This window comes from Capricornis sumatraensis, chromosome 16, assembly GCF_032405125.1.
Source record: "Capricornis sumatraensis isolate serow.1 chromosome 16, serow.2, whole genome shotgun sequence".
Taxonomy (NCBI): Eukaryota; Metazoa; Chordata; class Mammalia; order Artiodactyla; family Bovidae; genus Capricornis; species Capricornis sumatraensis.
In genome coordinates, this window is record NC_091084.1 from 66,533,027 (window position 1) to 66,548,959 (window position 15,933).

At 45.1% G+C, this 15,933-nt stretch overlaps 1 protein-coding gene across 2 annotated transcripts in view; it reads right to left on the reverse strand.

Moving 5' to 3' along the window:
• Positions 1 to 521: 521 nt before the first annotated feature.
• The window catches only part of PAMR1 (peptidase domain containing associated with muscle regeneration 1), an 80,369-nt gene continuing 64,957 nt past the window's right edge, over positions 522 to 15,933 (reverse strand). For both annotated transcript variants that reach the window (XM_068988790.1, XM_068988789.1), the window contains 5 exons: positions 9,738 to 9,950; positions 7,031 to 7,097; positions 4,495 to 4,727; positions 3,244 to 3,536; positions 522 to 1,533 (listed from right to left, as the gene is read on the reverse strand). In XM_068988790.1, coding sequence (XP_068844891.1) covers positions 997 to 1,533; positions 3,244 to 3,536; positions 4,495 to 4,727; positions 7,031 to 7,097; positions 9,738 to 9,950 — 1,343 coding nt within the window. In that variant the 3' untranslated portion in view covers positions 522 to 996. The remainder of the gene's footprint in view (positions 1,534 to 3,243; positions 3,537 to 4,494; positions 4,728 to 7,030; positions 7,098 to 9,737; positions 9,951 to 15,933) is intronic.

Genomic DNA, 15,933 nt, shown 5'->3' on the forward strand with positions numbered 1-15,933 from the left:
TTTTTCTTCCTCTGCTATGCAGTGGGAGTCAGGCATGGGGCTTGAAAGGAAAGTTGTGTAAGTTACAGAGAAGAATGAAGTAGCGGGTTCTTGGCATATCTCAATCAAGTGTGAATAAATAGGTGATTCCAATTCAGATGCTATGAAAATACATCCTAGAGATTTCTGGAGATTCAAAGCAGGGTGTTGTGCTTGAATGTAGAACCTGAGAACCAGAGGGGACACTAGAAATTGTCAAGTCCCTGGTATTTTCCTCTGCTTGTGCCTTATCTGATGGTGCCCATCCCCTTTCTCTCTTTCCCTATGAACAGCAAACTGCAAGCGCTGGCATTGAAAAGATGGCACTGGCTTTGCTATATGCATTATTTGGGAATGATGATCTATTAAAAGGCTGCCTCCAGCCACCGGTCCCAACACACGTAGCTCAGAAAGGCTGCAGGCAGGAATCAGAGCCATAGGACATGTGTTCTGTGGGTCAGAAGCCAACCCTGGTTTTATTAAAGTATGTACAGGCGACTGGGAAGGAAAAGGACCACTCTGTGATACAGCCAATGCCACAGCCAGGCTTGCTGTCTGGGGCCGGCCTGCTGGTGGCTCTTTGGAAATCGGTCTGGTTGGAGCCTTGGAAGAGACCTGATGAATCCGGTCTCGACCTTCTCTCGACCGGAGCTGACCATGGCATCTGGTTCATCCCCAAAAGGTGGGAAGGGAAGGCCACTGGGTTGGTAGAATGGGGTGAATTTCTTTGCCACTCACATAGTCTCTTTGGAAGAAACTGAGTTCTTATAAGCAGCGTGGGAATCTTCCAGAGGACCCCAGCAGTCAGGGAGGCAATGGCCTACCAGAAAGTAAGCTCGACTCGCCCTCCACTGATTTTGAAATCAGAAGCCCAGGGGCACAGCGAAATTCACAGGCAGAATCCCACTCTGGGTCTGTACCGCCCCGGCTGACACACACGGACGGCTGCACAGAAACACTCCTCCCTGGGCCTGTGGTTCACTTCATGTTTCTCTCAATCCAGTCTTTAAAAGGCAGCACTTTGGTGAAGGCTGTGGAGAGGCTGTGGCTGCACGTCTTGTCATAGCTCCAGCTGACCAGCCCCACCAGGTGCCAGCGGGGCTCCGGGGACGCCCGGCCCGGGAAGGACACAGCTGCGATGCCCCCCGTCTCAGCTGTGCAGATGTCGGAAGGGGCCGTGGGGTCCCGGCCGGCACAGAACATGCTGTCCGTGACGCTCACCGGGATCCCCTGCGCCTCGTGCTGCTCCTCACACAGCAGCGAGTCCGCCACCCTCACCACCCCTGAGCGCAGCGTGTCGTCCTTGTAGCCGGGGCTGCTGGCGTCCGCCAGGACGTTCCAGCCGGCCACGGTGATGCTGGACTCCTGGAAGGAGGTGCTGAGATCCCGAGGGGCCGCCAGGCAGATGGGCTGGACGCGGGTGCTGATGCGAGCCTTGTCCAGGAGCTTCAGGATGGCAATGTCCGTATCCAGCAGGATGGGGTCGTAGTTGGGATGGAGGATGATTGCAGAAATCTATGAAGGTAAAGAATGGACAGCAATGATGAGCGGCCGACTCCACGGTGACGGCAACAGGCAAGCCCTGGGGCTAAATTATCAGGAGAAAATATCTGAGAGTCAGCTGCAATTATTTGGACACACTGCGCTCAGTGGATCATAGAAAGCAACTGCTCTGTTTCTAGGGTTGCAAACTGAAATGGCTACCAGGGCTGGCAGGTGGTTTTTAAATAAGTGGAGTGGACAAGCGAGGCTTCGAAGGACCAGAGTGCCACATCCCAGGCAAAGAGGCACACCACTTTGCTCAGCTGACCACTGCTGTGCAGACATGCTCATTTTGCCAGAGAATAGACTCCAGACCTCTGGCTGAAACCTCCTGGATTTTAAATGTTGGCTGCTGCTGCTGCTGCTGCTAAGTTGCTTCAGTCGTGTCCGACTCTGTGCGACCCCAGAGACAGCAGCCAACCAGGCTTCCTCATCCCTGGGATTCTCCAGGCAAGAATACTGAAGTGGGTGGCCATTTCCTTTTCCAATGCATGAAAGTGAAAAGTGAAAGTGAACTTGCTCAGTCGTGTCCGACTCCTAGTGACACCATGGACTGCAGCCCACCAGGCTCCTCCGTCCATGGGATTTTCCAGGCAAGAGGACTGGAGTGGGTTGCCACTGCCTTCTCCAAATGTGGGCAACTAACTGATTAAAAAAATATACATTAGCACTATCAAAACACAAACCTCTACAGGCTACCAGCTGGCAACCTCTGGTCCACTGTAAACATTTCATTTACCGTCAAGCCAGTAAGATTAGAGCTTCACCTAGGATGGTCCACAAGACTTTTCCAGCAAGCCTCCCCTGATTATCCCCATTCTTGCTCGTCACCCTCTTTGATGGGGCCCCCTGGAGCTTACATCTGTGATACGCTACAACATTTTTATAGACTTGTTCTATATCTGAGCTCATTTGCCCAGGGATTCTATTGTGCTGGATTAGTCACAATATACTGGTCTGTCTCTTCCCCTAGCCTGTGGACTCTTCAGGGCAAAAATCATGCCTTGTTCAGTTCTGTGTATTCCCAGTGAATGGCATGCTGTGGGAACCCAACAATGGATGGATGGATGGACAAGTGGATGAGCTAGACTGCATGAGAGGGTGGATGGTACAGAAGGAGGGAGGTAGGTAGGGAAAGAAAATAATATTAGAAATTTATTAGGAGCCTCTATGTCCTCACAGTCTACCTAGCACCGTGTCCTAAACATAATAGGTGGTTGGTTACCTTTCAATGACCCCAATGATAGAAGATATTTTTTATTATCTTATTTAAAAATTTTTTTTCGGGGGGAAGACTCCATAGTCTTTCTAGATGTCCCTTTCTAGTATCTGCCAATCATGAAACGTTAGGCATCTAGGTGGCACAGTTGGTAGAGAATCTGCTTGCCAGTGCAGGAGATGCAAAAGACATGGGTTCAACCTCTGGGTCAGGAAGATCCCCTGCAGGAGGGCATGGCAACCCACTCCAGTCTGCTTGCATGGAGAATTCCATGGACAGAGGTGGACTCCAGTGCACGGGGTCGCAAAGAGTCCGACAGTACTGAGCAACTGAGCGTGCATGTGCCTAATATTTCCAGGCTCTGGACTGGATGCCAAGATAACAGACTGACAGAAGGACTGCGCTCCCGATGCTGGGGGCTGCCGAGACAGAAACCAGACTTCCAGGCTGCAGCCCTCTCTCACCCGCAAGCTCTGGATGCTCTTCTCATCCCGGTCGTCATCCCTGTAGAATTTCCCCAGGACGACTTTGAGGTCTGCCGTCTTGATCACGGTGACCCTCCCCAGGTCGGTGACGCAGTGGGCAGCCACCACCACCGTGCGCTCGTTGACCAGAGCACCGCTGCAGACCAGAAACCAGGCATCCTTGTGCAGACCGCCCCCGTGCACCCCGCCGGCCCTCCTGTAGATGGCAGCCTGCCACGGCCAGCGCGTGCCCTGGGTCTTCGGAGCAGAGATGTTCTCGGTTTTCCCACAAACTACGGAGAAAGCACCAGCTCAGTGAGATAAACTCAGACCTCCCCATCCAGAGGAGAACGTGTCAATCAACCAACAGAGCACATATCTGGAAAGGTGGGCCCGACGGGGGTCAAGACCACAGAGCATCTAACCTGTTTTGTTTTTTTTTTTCTTTAATTACTAATCAACCACCTTAACGTGCTTGACTATAAAGTCGAGTATTATAATTGGGAGTCTTACCATCCCAGGCACTTACTGGGTAAGTTGCCTAATCTCTTAGAGCCTCAGTCTTCCTGCCTGCAAAATGGATACAGTAATCACAACTGTCTCCTAGGTTCTTGCAGAGAGTGGATGAGATGATGTATTTAAACTGACTCAAAATATCATGACTGTTGCTATAAAGATGACCACCTCGAACTAAGCCATATACTTCTCCTCTAACAAAAAGGACGGGGGTAGTAGCTTAGTATGTGCAAAAGCCCATTCAAGACATTTCCACGTATTATCTCAGTAATCATTATTATAACCTGTAAGTAACTGATACCGCATTACTTACTAACAATAATGTAATTAATACCATTGGGTGATGAGGATGAAAACTGGGCCTCAGGTAACCAATATGGCATAAATAGAGGTTCTCTGGCACCTTCAATCCCTTCTCCATTTGGTGCTTAATGACTGCTCTGTCCCTTTTCTCCAAGCAAATATGATAAAATCATCCACCAGAAAGTATGCCCCCTCTTCCTCAAAAATTCATCTAGGATTTAATCATCTCTCCTGGGTGATAAGTTTAAGCCAAAGGAAGGAAACTCTAACTGTGGAATTTCAGACTTCACTAAGCTGAGGGAAAGTATTAGAGGACTATTCTTTTGGACAAGGATTTTTTTCCCCCAAAAGTCATCAAGAGGGTCAGGGGCTTTTCATAGGCAGCCATGAGAGATGTAAGCTGTTTCAGTGCAAGGACAAGCCTTGACTCACTAGGGATGCAGGACGGAGCACGGCCACTCCACTTCCCGGTCCTTAGACATGTCCTCCGGCTGCTGCCCAGGCGGCGGTAGAAGGGTGAGATGCATTCGTACTGGAGCTGGGCGTGCAGATGCTGGTACCCAGGTGGCAGGTCTCCAAAGGGAAGGACTGGCTTCTTGGTAGGGGCGTCCTGCAGTTTTTGCTTGCTGAAGGCTGATGAGTATAGCTGGTGTAATGGCGTTTCCCTGCATCACAGCAGAGGGGCCCGGAGAGAGAGGAGTGCAGGAGACAGTCATTACAGCCCTTTTAGTATCTGTGCCAAGCTTCACAAAGATGTTCAGTTACGAAGGAAGAAAACAACAGCTATCTCATCCTCTGTGTGTGGGTGACTTGCTCTCCCTTTCTCTCCTTATCTCTCTCTGTCTCTGTCTCTCCCTCACACACACACACACACATCTCTTCTACCACTGAGCAGATTTTCTTGCACACTTCAACCTTCTCTTTATTCCTCCATTTCCATTTCTGGCATGCCTCCAGCTCCCCAGGGTGTTAACCAAAGAGCATAATATCTGACATAATAGCTGCTATCCAAAGGTACGCTATACATGCACACACACACACACACAAATTAATTGTGAAATTAAACAAGAAAAGAAGTTAATTTCAAGGAAAGAAATCCAAGCGACTGCTCTGCTCTAACCATTATCATAATGGAGCAATATAAGGAATTGACTCAAACTAAACTGTGTTGATACAGTAGCTTGATTTAGCAATTAACGGATGTAATTAGTCCACCTCAGAGAATAGAACCTTCTCTCAGAGCGCATTGATTGGGAGAAATAAGAAGCGTTGTGTGCCAATGTGAAAAGGCCTTTTAAATGCGCCCTGACGTTGAAGCCCCAGAGGCCACTCTAGGGTTCTTGGGAGAGAGGTATGCACACTACACAGCTTCTGCTCATTTTATAGCAGTGCATGATGACAATTAACTGACAAGTGAGATTTCCTTTTGGAATCAATGTTTTCATCCCTGTTAAATGCATGGAGAAAGGAAGTCCAGAGAGGTAGGTGGGGATGCTGAAGGGTACACAGGAAGCTTAGACAGGACCCCAGACAGCACTGGGGGGTCACAAGTCTCACCCTGGTGAGAATACCATTGTAGGAAATGTTTCACGTGTCTGTACAATGCTTTGCTCAGAGCAAATATTCCACCTACATTGATTCCATTCTACAGATCTTTAGCTCATATTTAGAACCAGGTCTGTAGCTCAGGGGGCTTCTGTACTTGCAAACAAGCTCAGGTTTTGGCCACTGAAGCTTTGCATTGCCTTTGGGGGTTCCTGAATGAGCCTGTCTGCTGAAGACCATCATATCCTTGCTCCAGCAGTGAATCTTCCAGGAAGATATTTGCCTTGCATTTAATCCTTTAACAATTTCTAGAGACAAACGTTAGTGTGATTGCCCTCATTTTGGAAAAGAGGAAACTAAAGGCTCTGCAAGTTTAGGGATTTGCCTAAGAATAGCCAGCACTAAAGAGAGATGACAGAAACAGCACTTGAACCTGTCCATCCCATCCAGTCATTCACTCATTCACTATTCTGGGGGTGTCCACTATGCAGCAGGCACTATTCTAGGTACTAGAAGTTCAGCATGAACTGATCAGGAAATGTTCTTGCGTGTGTAACTTTCACAATTTTTTGGTGGGTTGTGAGGAGACTGAAACTGAACAAATAGACAAATGTCAGTAGGACAATAGGTGAAGATGATGCCAGGTGAAAATTGGAGATCTCTGTAAAGGTCAGAAAATACTGGGTAAAGAAGTCAGCTCAGCAGTCAGGGTGGAGGTAAGGGTGCTATCTTTTTAAAAGAACTGTCATGGAGGGTCTCTCTGCCAGGTAAAAACTGAGTAGGGAACTGAAGGAAGCCAGGCATTTCAGCCTCGTTGAAATCTCGTGGAAGCAACTTCCCTAGCTTGCCACCAGGGGTCCCCACCTCTCTCTTTCCAGGAGAAAGACTAGGTGGGCGTCCCGCCCCCCGACCCCGCCCAACCCCGTCCCCCCACCCCACCCACACACCGAGGCTTCACATCGTTCATCAGGGGCTAGTCACTCATCTCTGGTCCCTAGCTCCACCAGCCTGCCTTATCTGATTGATCACTACCAAGGACATCTTCCTAAGCCACAACTGACTGTGTTTGGTAGGAATGCCATCTCCCTAAAAGCTGCGTGATAAATACGCAGTCATTTTAGAAGGACTCAAGTATTAAAATCCAGCTCCTCAAAGGCCATCTTAAAGTCTGGCTTCCAACCAGCCACTGATTTTTCCCACGATCCAGTGAAACCTGTACATCTTCCAACAGTTGCTACCTCTTGGCTAAAGGCAGCTAGCTAATAAGCCTCCATCTAACAAGCCCTTTTCTTTCCTGGCAAGTCAACACGGAGTGTCCCTAAGAAACCTCAGACTGTCTTTGGCCAAACACAAGTAGGGAAAGGGGGTGGAGAAAGGAATGGTCATTTGACTTTAAAGCAGAGCTCAGGTGTTTCAACCTCACCTTGACTGAACCTGCATTGGAAGAACTTTCCGTCTCACCAGGTCTGAGATCTTTGGTTCTCGGCAGGCTAGAAAGAAAAAGATAAAGCTGCATAATCCTTTTCCATACTAACTGTTCACACCATGAATTCAGATTCATACCTGACCACCCTCTCTGGACACCAGTGCACATTCCCCAGGCTCTCAGAAGTGAGACGTGTCAGCCAAGCATGAACAGCTCGCTTAGCAAAAGAGCATGCTGAGAGACTTCCCTGGTGGTTCAGTGGTTAAGAATCCACCTGCCAATGAAGGAGAGCCGGGTCCGATCCCTCGTCCAGGAAGATCCCACATGCTGCAGGGCAACTAAGCCTGTGAGCCACAAATACTGAGCCCATGCTCTACCATGTGTACTCTGTAACAAGCGAAGCCACCCCAATGAGAAGCTCATGAGTGCAACTAAGACCCAGAATGGCCCAAAGTAAATAAATGAATTTTTAAAAAACAGAGCATGCTGAGTTTCATTTATTAATAAAATGGCAGCCCCCTTTGAAGAACCCAAGTAGAATAAACACGTCTGAAGAGCTGCTCCATCCAGGTGATATGAAAATGTGAAAGGATTAGTCGCTCAGTTGTGTCTGACTCTTTGTGACCCCAAAGACTGGAGCCCACCAGGCTCTTCTGTCCATGGACTTCTCCAGGCAAGAATACTGGAGTGGGTTGCCATGCCCTCCTCCAGGGGATCTTCCCAACCCAGGGATCAAACCCATGTCTCCTGCCTTGCAGGGCAGATTCTTTCCTGTCTGAGCCACCAGGGATGCCCAGTGATATGAAGCAATAGCAGTTAATAGAATTATCCGTTCACAGTATTAGCAAACTAGATCAATATGGAATCAAAGCCAAGGGCAAGGTTCTAAAATGTAGCCCAAGATAGGAAATCACAAGGTTCTCATTTAAAACTGAACAGCAGTGTCAACCAACAATAAGTCTTGAGTAACTGACTCCTCCAGGTCCTTTCTCTGCAATTAAGGCTTCTAATGATCCTTTGAGAGCAACTCAAAGCCTGGTTTAATTTTGTTGAAGTCTCTTTCTTCACAAGTGAAAAGGAATCCTTCCCATCTCACTTTCCCAATCAAGCAGCCAACATTTGTCTAATTAGCAACCTAGGGAACTCTAGTTGTATTAATTTGTAAGAGAAGAGTTAACAAAAAATCTCTAAGGACATAGGTAACACCATGTCCATACCTAATGAAATCAAGAATCATAGTCTGTGCTGGTGGGGATGAAGGTCGCTCCTGGCTAAAGTCTAAAGTCTTCCTTTCACAGACTTGTTCTTTCATTCCTTTTCCCGTGATTCAGGTTGTTGAGAAACACTCAGAAGGCAAAGTGGAGGATTGAAGCAATTATCTGGATAATCTAGGCCAAGGATATGCTTTTCTTCAGGAAACGAGATAGTTGTGTGTGTATGTGTGTGTGTGTGTGTGTGTGTGTGTGTGTTACTTGCTCAGTCCTGCCACTGAAAAGAGAGCTACTGTCGACTTGGAGCAACAAGTGAATCAATTTAACAAGAAACTACGGGGCTTCCCTGTTGGTTCGGTGGTAAGGAGCCACCTGCCAGTGCGGGAGACACAGATCATCCCTGATGCTGGAGGATCCACATAACATGGAGCAACCAAGCCTGTGTGCGCAGCTACTGACGCCGGAAACCTGTGCTCTAGAGCCTGGAAACCTCAACTACTGAGCCTACCCACCCGAGAGCCTGTCCTCCACAAGGGAAGCCACTGCCACAAAGAGCAGCCTCCACTCTCCACAACTAGAGAAAAGCTCGCACAGCAACGAAAACCAGCACAGCCAAAAACTAACAAAAAGTAGACAGAGAAATGAAACTGCATATATATATCTCAAATACACATGATATATATATAAAAGAAACTACACATGCCTACGGTCATGGAGTCAGGTCCAGACTTCCTTATGCAATGTCCCATTTGTTCTGGTCTCAAACTACCTTTTAAAATTTACCTCCCAGATTCCCCGATTGACTCATTTTTTTACTTACCATGATTCTTTCACTTCTGCCTATACCACCTTTTGTCTTCCAACTGGAATATCGTCCCAACTCCTCTTTATCTCAGTAAATCCTTCCCTGTTTCCCAAAGGGGCTCCAGTCCTCCCTGCTACAGGAGAATTGGAGCTCATATTTCTCAGAATACACACCACTCATTTGCTCTGTAACTCTCCTTTGAATGTTCAAGGGTTTATTGTCTTTTAAAGATGCTTTCAAACATTGTAACATTTCAAACCTCCCTCCACACAGGCTGACAAGGATGATGCGTCCATTGTATCTTTATTTCTTGCACTGATTTAATGTTGCACAGAGGGTAGATAAATGTAGCCATATAAATACATATTAATTGTTTCAGTTCTATCCTTGGGGTTACACATAAAAAACTCAGCCTTGTCATCTCTCTAAACTTCTCTGATAAGTACATCACTCTTCTTGATCACATCAAGACATTGTGATGAGGATAAACTGGTCCTTTGGCGATCCAAAAAAGAAGCACATGTTTTATGCATGGTTTTCAATATAAGAATAATGTATGGTTTCAGTGAGAACTTAAAAGAGAAAGGCAATTTTTTTTCCCCAGGGCTTCAAAAACAGGTATGGGAGCTACCAAAATGTGCAGCAACTCCACTTATCTATACAGACTTCAGAAATATTTGCCAGTCACCTTTTATGCAGATTGGCTGTTTTCCTGACCACTCTCCATTCTGCTGGCAAGTTCTCATCTCATTACCACTGAGAACATAGGAGCTGTTACAAAAGAAGGTCAGGACGGTGCCGATTTTTGCAAAGCGCCCGTGGATAAGCCCAGGGCCTCCTGTAACTTTCTTGTACCCATTGACTGGGCCCCCGGGGTCGGAGCAGTTTCTTTCTTCAAGAACTGAAAGTGAAAAGAAAAGAAAAGGAGAGTTATTAAGAGTCTGAAGCATTTCATTTTAGCATTGAATCTTTTCACATCTCATTGAATTAAAAATGCAGTGATATGCAGCCTGCTAACAATGGTACTCAAAGGAATTACCAAGAGAAAACGCATAACAGAAAAATGCACGCATTAGACATATCTTCTTGTTTTAACAATTTATTCTTAAATTGAGAACTCTTTCACACCATATATATAAAAATATATAAATTTGACACCACATCAGGCTCTCATGTAATCACATTCATTTGCTTCCTAAATTGTGAAATGTGGACAGGTCTGGACAAAATAAACATTTTGCCTAGATTTTATCCTCAGTATGCAAGGATTGTTGGTTTTCAGTACTGTAATATCATCTCCTTCATTCCCTGAAGCTTGGGCAATTAAACCAGACTATTCAGTTTCCTATTTCTGTTGTTCCCAGAAAGTAGAGTAGATTAGAAATGAGAGCACACTTATGAATTTAGATTTTCTATTTCATCTGCCAGAACACTGGGTGTGTTAAAAGTTGTAATTAAAAAACACTAGAGCCAATATAAATTCAGAGATACAACAAATTCCCTTAATCTCCAAATAGAACTTTTCATCTAAACATGTAACAATACTCATTATAGGAGATCTCTATTCTCTCATTCACGCTGCACAGCTACTTTCAGTAAAATTGGCATCAACAAAACTATCCTGAGCACCGAACAGGATATTAGATATATCCTGGAAATACTTGATCAGCTAGACAATATATTTTTCTCAAATGGATTATGGTACAATACTGAGTATTACTTGCCTAAGGATACAGAGTAAGTCCCCTTAGAATTCAACCTTTAATTACTGAGTTTAGATACCAATCACTCTATCAGGCTCCCTAGCCTCTTTTTAATCATTTTTCTAAGATATGGGCTCATCCCTATACACAGGGGCTTCCCAGGTGGCTCAGTGGTAAAGAATCCGCCTGCCAATACATGAGACACAGGTTTGATCTCTCATCCAGGAAGATCCCCTGGAGCAGGAAATGGCCACCCACTCCAGCATTCTTGCCTGAAAAATCCCATGGACAGAAGTGCCTGGCGAGTTAGCAGAGTCAGACACAACTGAGCACATTATAAAACAGTCTCCACACAACTCAGTTATGCATCGGACATTCTTTTCTTCCCTTAAGGGTCCCAGTTACCTTTCAAACAACTTGCTTGCTTGCCTCCAGGCAAGAAATGAATATCCATTCATATAACACTTCCACAATATTTCTAATATTAACTAAAAATTAATACATTGTTCCTATGTGCAATTTGGCAAAGTTGCTAAACTGGTCAAGCTCCTGGTTTGTCTACTCTAAGACTGCTCACAGCTCACAGGACAGCTGATCTCAATGACACTGTGTGCTTTGGACTATGCATTCTGTGTGATCTCCCTGGTGGTTGATGCCAAAGCCCCATTTTAAATGTCAAAAAGGGATCTCACTGAGTGAGTTGTTTAAAAATACCAAAATGGCATAGAGAAGGCACTGCACTTTTTGAAGTTTCAAGAGGACTCAGAAAAATCCCAGTGCTTATACTTCTAGGAATCCCTGGATGATGTGGAATGAAGAGGCAGAAAGAGCCTTCCATATTGCTTCATTGATGGGCCACCTTCTTCGAACCCAGGTCTCCTGCACTGCGGGCAGACACTTTAACCTCTGAGCCACCAGGGAAGCCTTCTTATAGTACAGACTCAGTCAAAGCTGAATATGTAGCCCGGAAACAACCGGAAGAGCCCACAGACTGCTATCATTGCCAAAACATATGTCATACCTGCAAGTTTCAGAGGATGGAATTCACCATCAACATAAAAATCAGACAGTGTCTCATAAAAATCTGCGTTACTAGCTTCTGACAAAATTTAGCTCTGGAAACCCTGGGTCTATATTCTCACAGGGCAAGAATCAGCTGGTGCGGGGAGGAGCTCTCTACTTAGACAGGATCACATTCTTGCCTTGGTCACAGTCCCCACTCACCAGCTGTCTGGTGCCGGCAGAGACTTCAATCTGTGACCAGTTAGACTATCATAGGGCTATGATTTGTGTAATTCAAGTGTAGTTCCTCATTCATTTTGAACTTTGCTTGTTAGAGATCACAGCCAAGAAAGGCTGAGTGATACTTAAGACCTGTCCTGGAATACGGAAAGAAAATGAACTAGCCTCTAGCCATGTCAGCCTCAGTTAGAATACAAGAAATCACTTTTACTGTAAGCCTAATCATTGGATTTTTCTCCGCTTAGAAGTAAGTACCTTCACGGTCCATTAGGCTTCCACTTCATGATCTCTTACCGGTGAGATGGGTCCTATTTCTATTACATTTCATGTGGGTTTAACTGGCAGGAACCTTGGAGAGTTCTCAAGCCCTTCCAGGTAATAAAATGACAATCCAGGTTCTTCATGTCATTGAAAAGGGTTTAAAGGGAGATTTAAAGGGCAACAGACTCAGGATACCTAAACACGTCTGCCCAAGGTGGAGGAATTCTGCCACATTTCTATAATTCTGGAACGCATATTCCTTTCTAACATGACATCTCTGAAATCAAGACACATGCCTACTTCTCTTGTAGGTCTACTCTTTCATTTGGTTTCAAGTTATGCTCATGAAATACGACCAGGGTTGAGCAGGATGATGCTTCCAAGGGTAGGTTCAGTGAAAGGTGAGACCATGTGGCTGAAAATCAAGAGAAACGTAGACGTTAGAAATAGATTCATAAAGGATTCAGATAATGGAGTTGTTTGACACAACTTAAAAAGGAAATAGACTGAAAATGTTCAAGGAAATAAAATATAAAACTGAGGACTTTGGAAGAAAACTTTCACCTTAAAAAGTAACCCAAGGAGAAATCTAGAACACAAAAGTTATAATGACATAAAGTAAAAAATTCAGTGGGTGAGTTTAATAGCAAATCAGATGCAACTGAAGGGTACCAGCAAACTGAAAGATGGCTTCAAAGAGAAGACTCAGTATGAAGCCTAAGAAACAAAAAGATGAAAAATGCACAGGAAAATGTAAAGATATAGTAAGAAAGTTAATAAATAAATGTAACTGGGATCCCAGAAGAAAAGAGAGAGAATGGAGGAAAACCAATATGTAAAGAGATAACAACTGAAATTTTTCTGATGAAAGACACTGACCTACAGATTTACAAGGTCCCAAGCCAGATAAGTATGAAGAAAATCACACACAGACATAGCGTATAAAGCTGTTCAAAATCAAAACCAAAGAAAGAAAATTTAAGCAGCCAAAGGAAAGAAAAGGACTGGAAAAGCATACTTTAAAATAATTACAGTCGTTATCTCTGGTTTGTAACATTGAGAATGTTTCTTGCTTCTTTCTACTATTTTTTTCAAGTTTTATAATCGGAAAATGTTAGCCATAAAATTGTGTATTTTATAATTTTGTTGCTGTCCTATAGCTATTATCTTTGAAAGTGTCAGGAAATGGTTTGGGTATCCCCCGCTAAGCCTATAAATCTAGCATTAAGTCTTCATGGCTTTTTTGTGTGCGCTCCCAGACCCTCTCTGCCCCCTGCAAATCTCTTTACCATCCTGCATAACCATAGTGTAATCCAACATTCCATGAACTCAGATTTAAATGTTTTGTCACTAGACTCTGGTGGAAAAAGAGTGGCCTCCAGGATCAGATAGCTATAGGCTCAAATACACAGGTATTCAACAAATGTCTGTTTGTGGGCAGAAAGAATAAAGGCTAAAATGTACTCATTCTTCCAGTTAATAAACTAGGGTCTGAGAAAATTAATCTTTTCAGGTCTTGGTTTCCTCATCTATGAAGCAAGATAATAACACTTTTCTGGTTGGTCTGGTTTCGAGTAGCAATTTAAACTACACATAGTCTCTACTTCCTGTGTTTGTCTTTACAAAGCATCCAACTGCCTTTAAAAATCAATTCCCCAAATGCATACACCTTAAAGAAAAATCCATAAAGGAATCTAATTATTGGACCTTTTCAAGTACAAAGCAATACTTTTTGGTCTCTTGGTAATGCAATGGGTTTCCAGATCTGGGTCCAGTGTGTTGATTCAGACTTCCGGGTACCAAGCATGGTCTCTGAACATTCATCTATTTTAATCCTGTGTAATGAAGCCTTAAAATTATATTCTTACATCAAACATCTACTGAGCATTATTCTCTCTTCCCTCATTTATTTCCTGTGCTTTTCAAAGCTATACCTTCTCGTCTGATGCTTTTGAAGAGCATTCTAAGACTTCCTCATCTATCCTTTTCTCTCCTGGTTTAGACCTCTACCTGTTGGGTTCATAGACCATCTGCATCTCATCAGAGCATCTCCCTAAGGTTAGATTTCAAAGCTATCTCTCTTTTCTCCCTGTGGGTTCTCTGTTTAGAAACCTCTGTATCTCCCCCACTGAATAGACTCATGATTCTTTCCTATTTGATGTTTCAAGAGCTTTTGATTTCATTTCTTCTCGGTGGGATGGATGTTTTCACACAAAGCCAAATGAGAATTTAAAACCTCTGCATCACTGGTGTGAAGGAGCATCAAACTCCTGCTTTGCTAAGTAAAATAGTCCATAATTAGTCATAAATAGCACATTGTCCTATTACTTTGGGGACTCAGCCTAGGGATATAAACACATTAAGTTTAGCATGCCTTTACATGCTACCTTGTAAGCAGAGGCAGTACCCAGGATGCACTTCTCTTCGACACTGTTTCAGATAAACGGCTTTAAAAAGACCTTCTCTCCCTTGTCTTCTTTTGCTCTTCAGGACAGCAGTATTAGACAGTTCCCTGTGATACCACTTTACAGAGGAGATGCGATCACTTTGCATGGCCCTTGTAGCGATCACTGTTGGTGCCACATCGAGGTCTCCTCTTGTCCTTTTCCAAGCTCTGCTTCTATACGTGTGCTTTGCTGCTGAGAGCTGGCACCTGCCACCTTCACAGACTGCCCTTGGCATGGGCACCATCTCGCCCATATGAGGAGCTAAAAACTGCCTAGATTTTCGGCCCCTTCATGCTCACCCCAGGGTTGTCTATAGCCAGTGACTGATGGGTGTGGAAGCACAAAGGCCCAACTCCTGTTCTTCAAGGTGTGATTTACACTTCCCAGCACCTTATAGGATGGGGCTGAGTCTGGGAGTTCAGTTAAAATCACTCATGCTTGGTTTGTTCCTCTTTCCCATTTTCCTTCTGCAACTTCCTTAGTTGTTGATCCTGAAAGTACTCCCTTTAATAAATCATGTGGACCCAAAAGTGGCTCAGGACCTGGTTTGGGGAGTTCTGCTGTTTTCTTAGCCCTGGGCATCAGAACCGTTCATGCCTCCCCATGGCAGCACTCCTGGGAGTGTTGGAAGCCCAAAAGGTGGTTAAGTCAACCCCTGGCATGGGGCTTGTTTGGCTTTCCACACTCCTAGGAGATCTTGGGCAGGATGACTGGCAGGGCAACTAGAAAGGCCACATCTCATCAGAGGGTCTCCAGCCTCCACAGACAGTCTCCTATTCCAGCATCCCACCCGCCAAGCTCCATCAGCAGGGCTGTTTTGACCTGAAGGGAACAGGAGCCTTAAGACATGGATTTCCCCAAGCTGAACAGTGTGGACCCAGAATATACCATCCAAGCATTTTTCTTACTGATTTGCTGCTGTCTGTGTAAAGCCAGGGACCTTTTGCAACCCTGGGATACAGAGCTGGCCCCAGCAATGACTGAACTTCCCACGGGCCTGAATTGTGGGTCTTAGAGTTGGACTTGGAGAAGGCAATGGCACCCCACTCCAGTAGTCTTGCCTGGAAAATCCCATGGACGGAGGAGCCTGGTGGGCTGCAGTCCATGGGGTCTCGCAGAGTGAGACACGACTGAACAACTTCACTTTCACTTTTCACTTTCATGCATTGGAGAAGGAAATGGCAACCCACTCCATTGTTCTTACCTGGAGAATCCCAGGGATGGTGGAGCC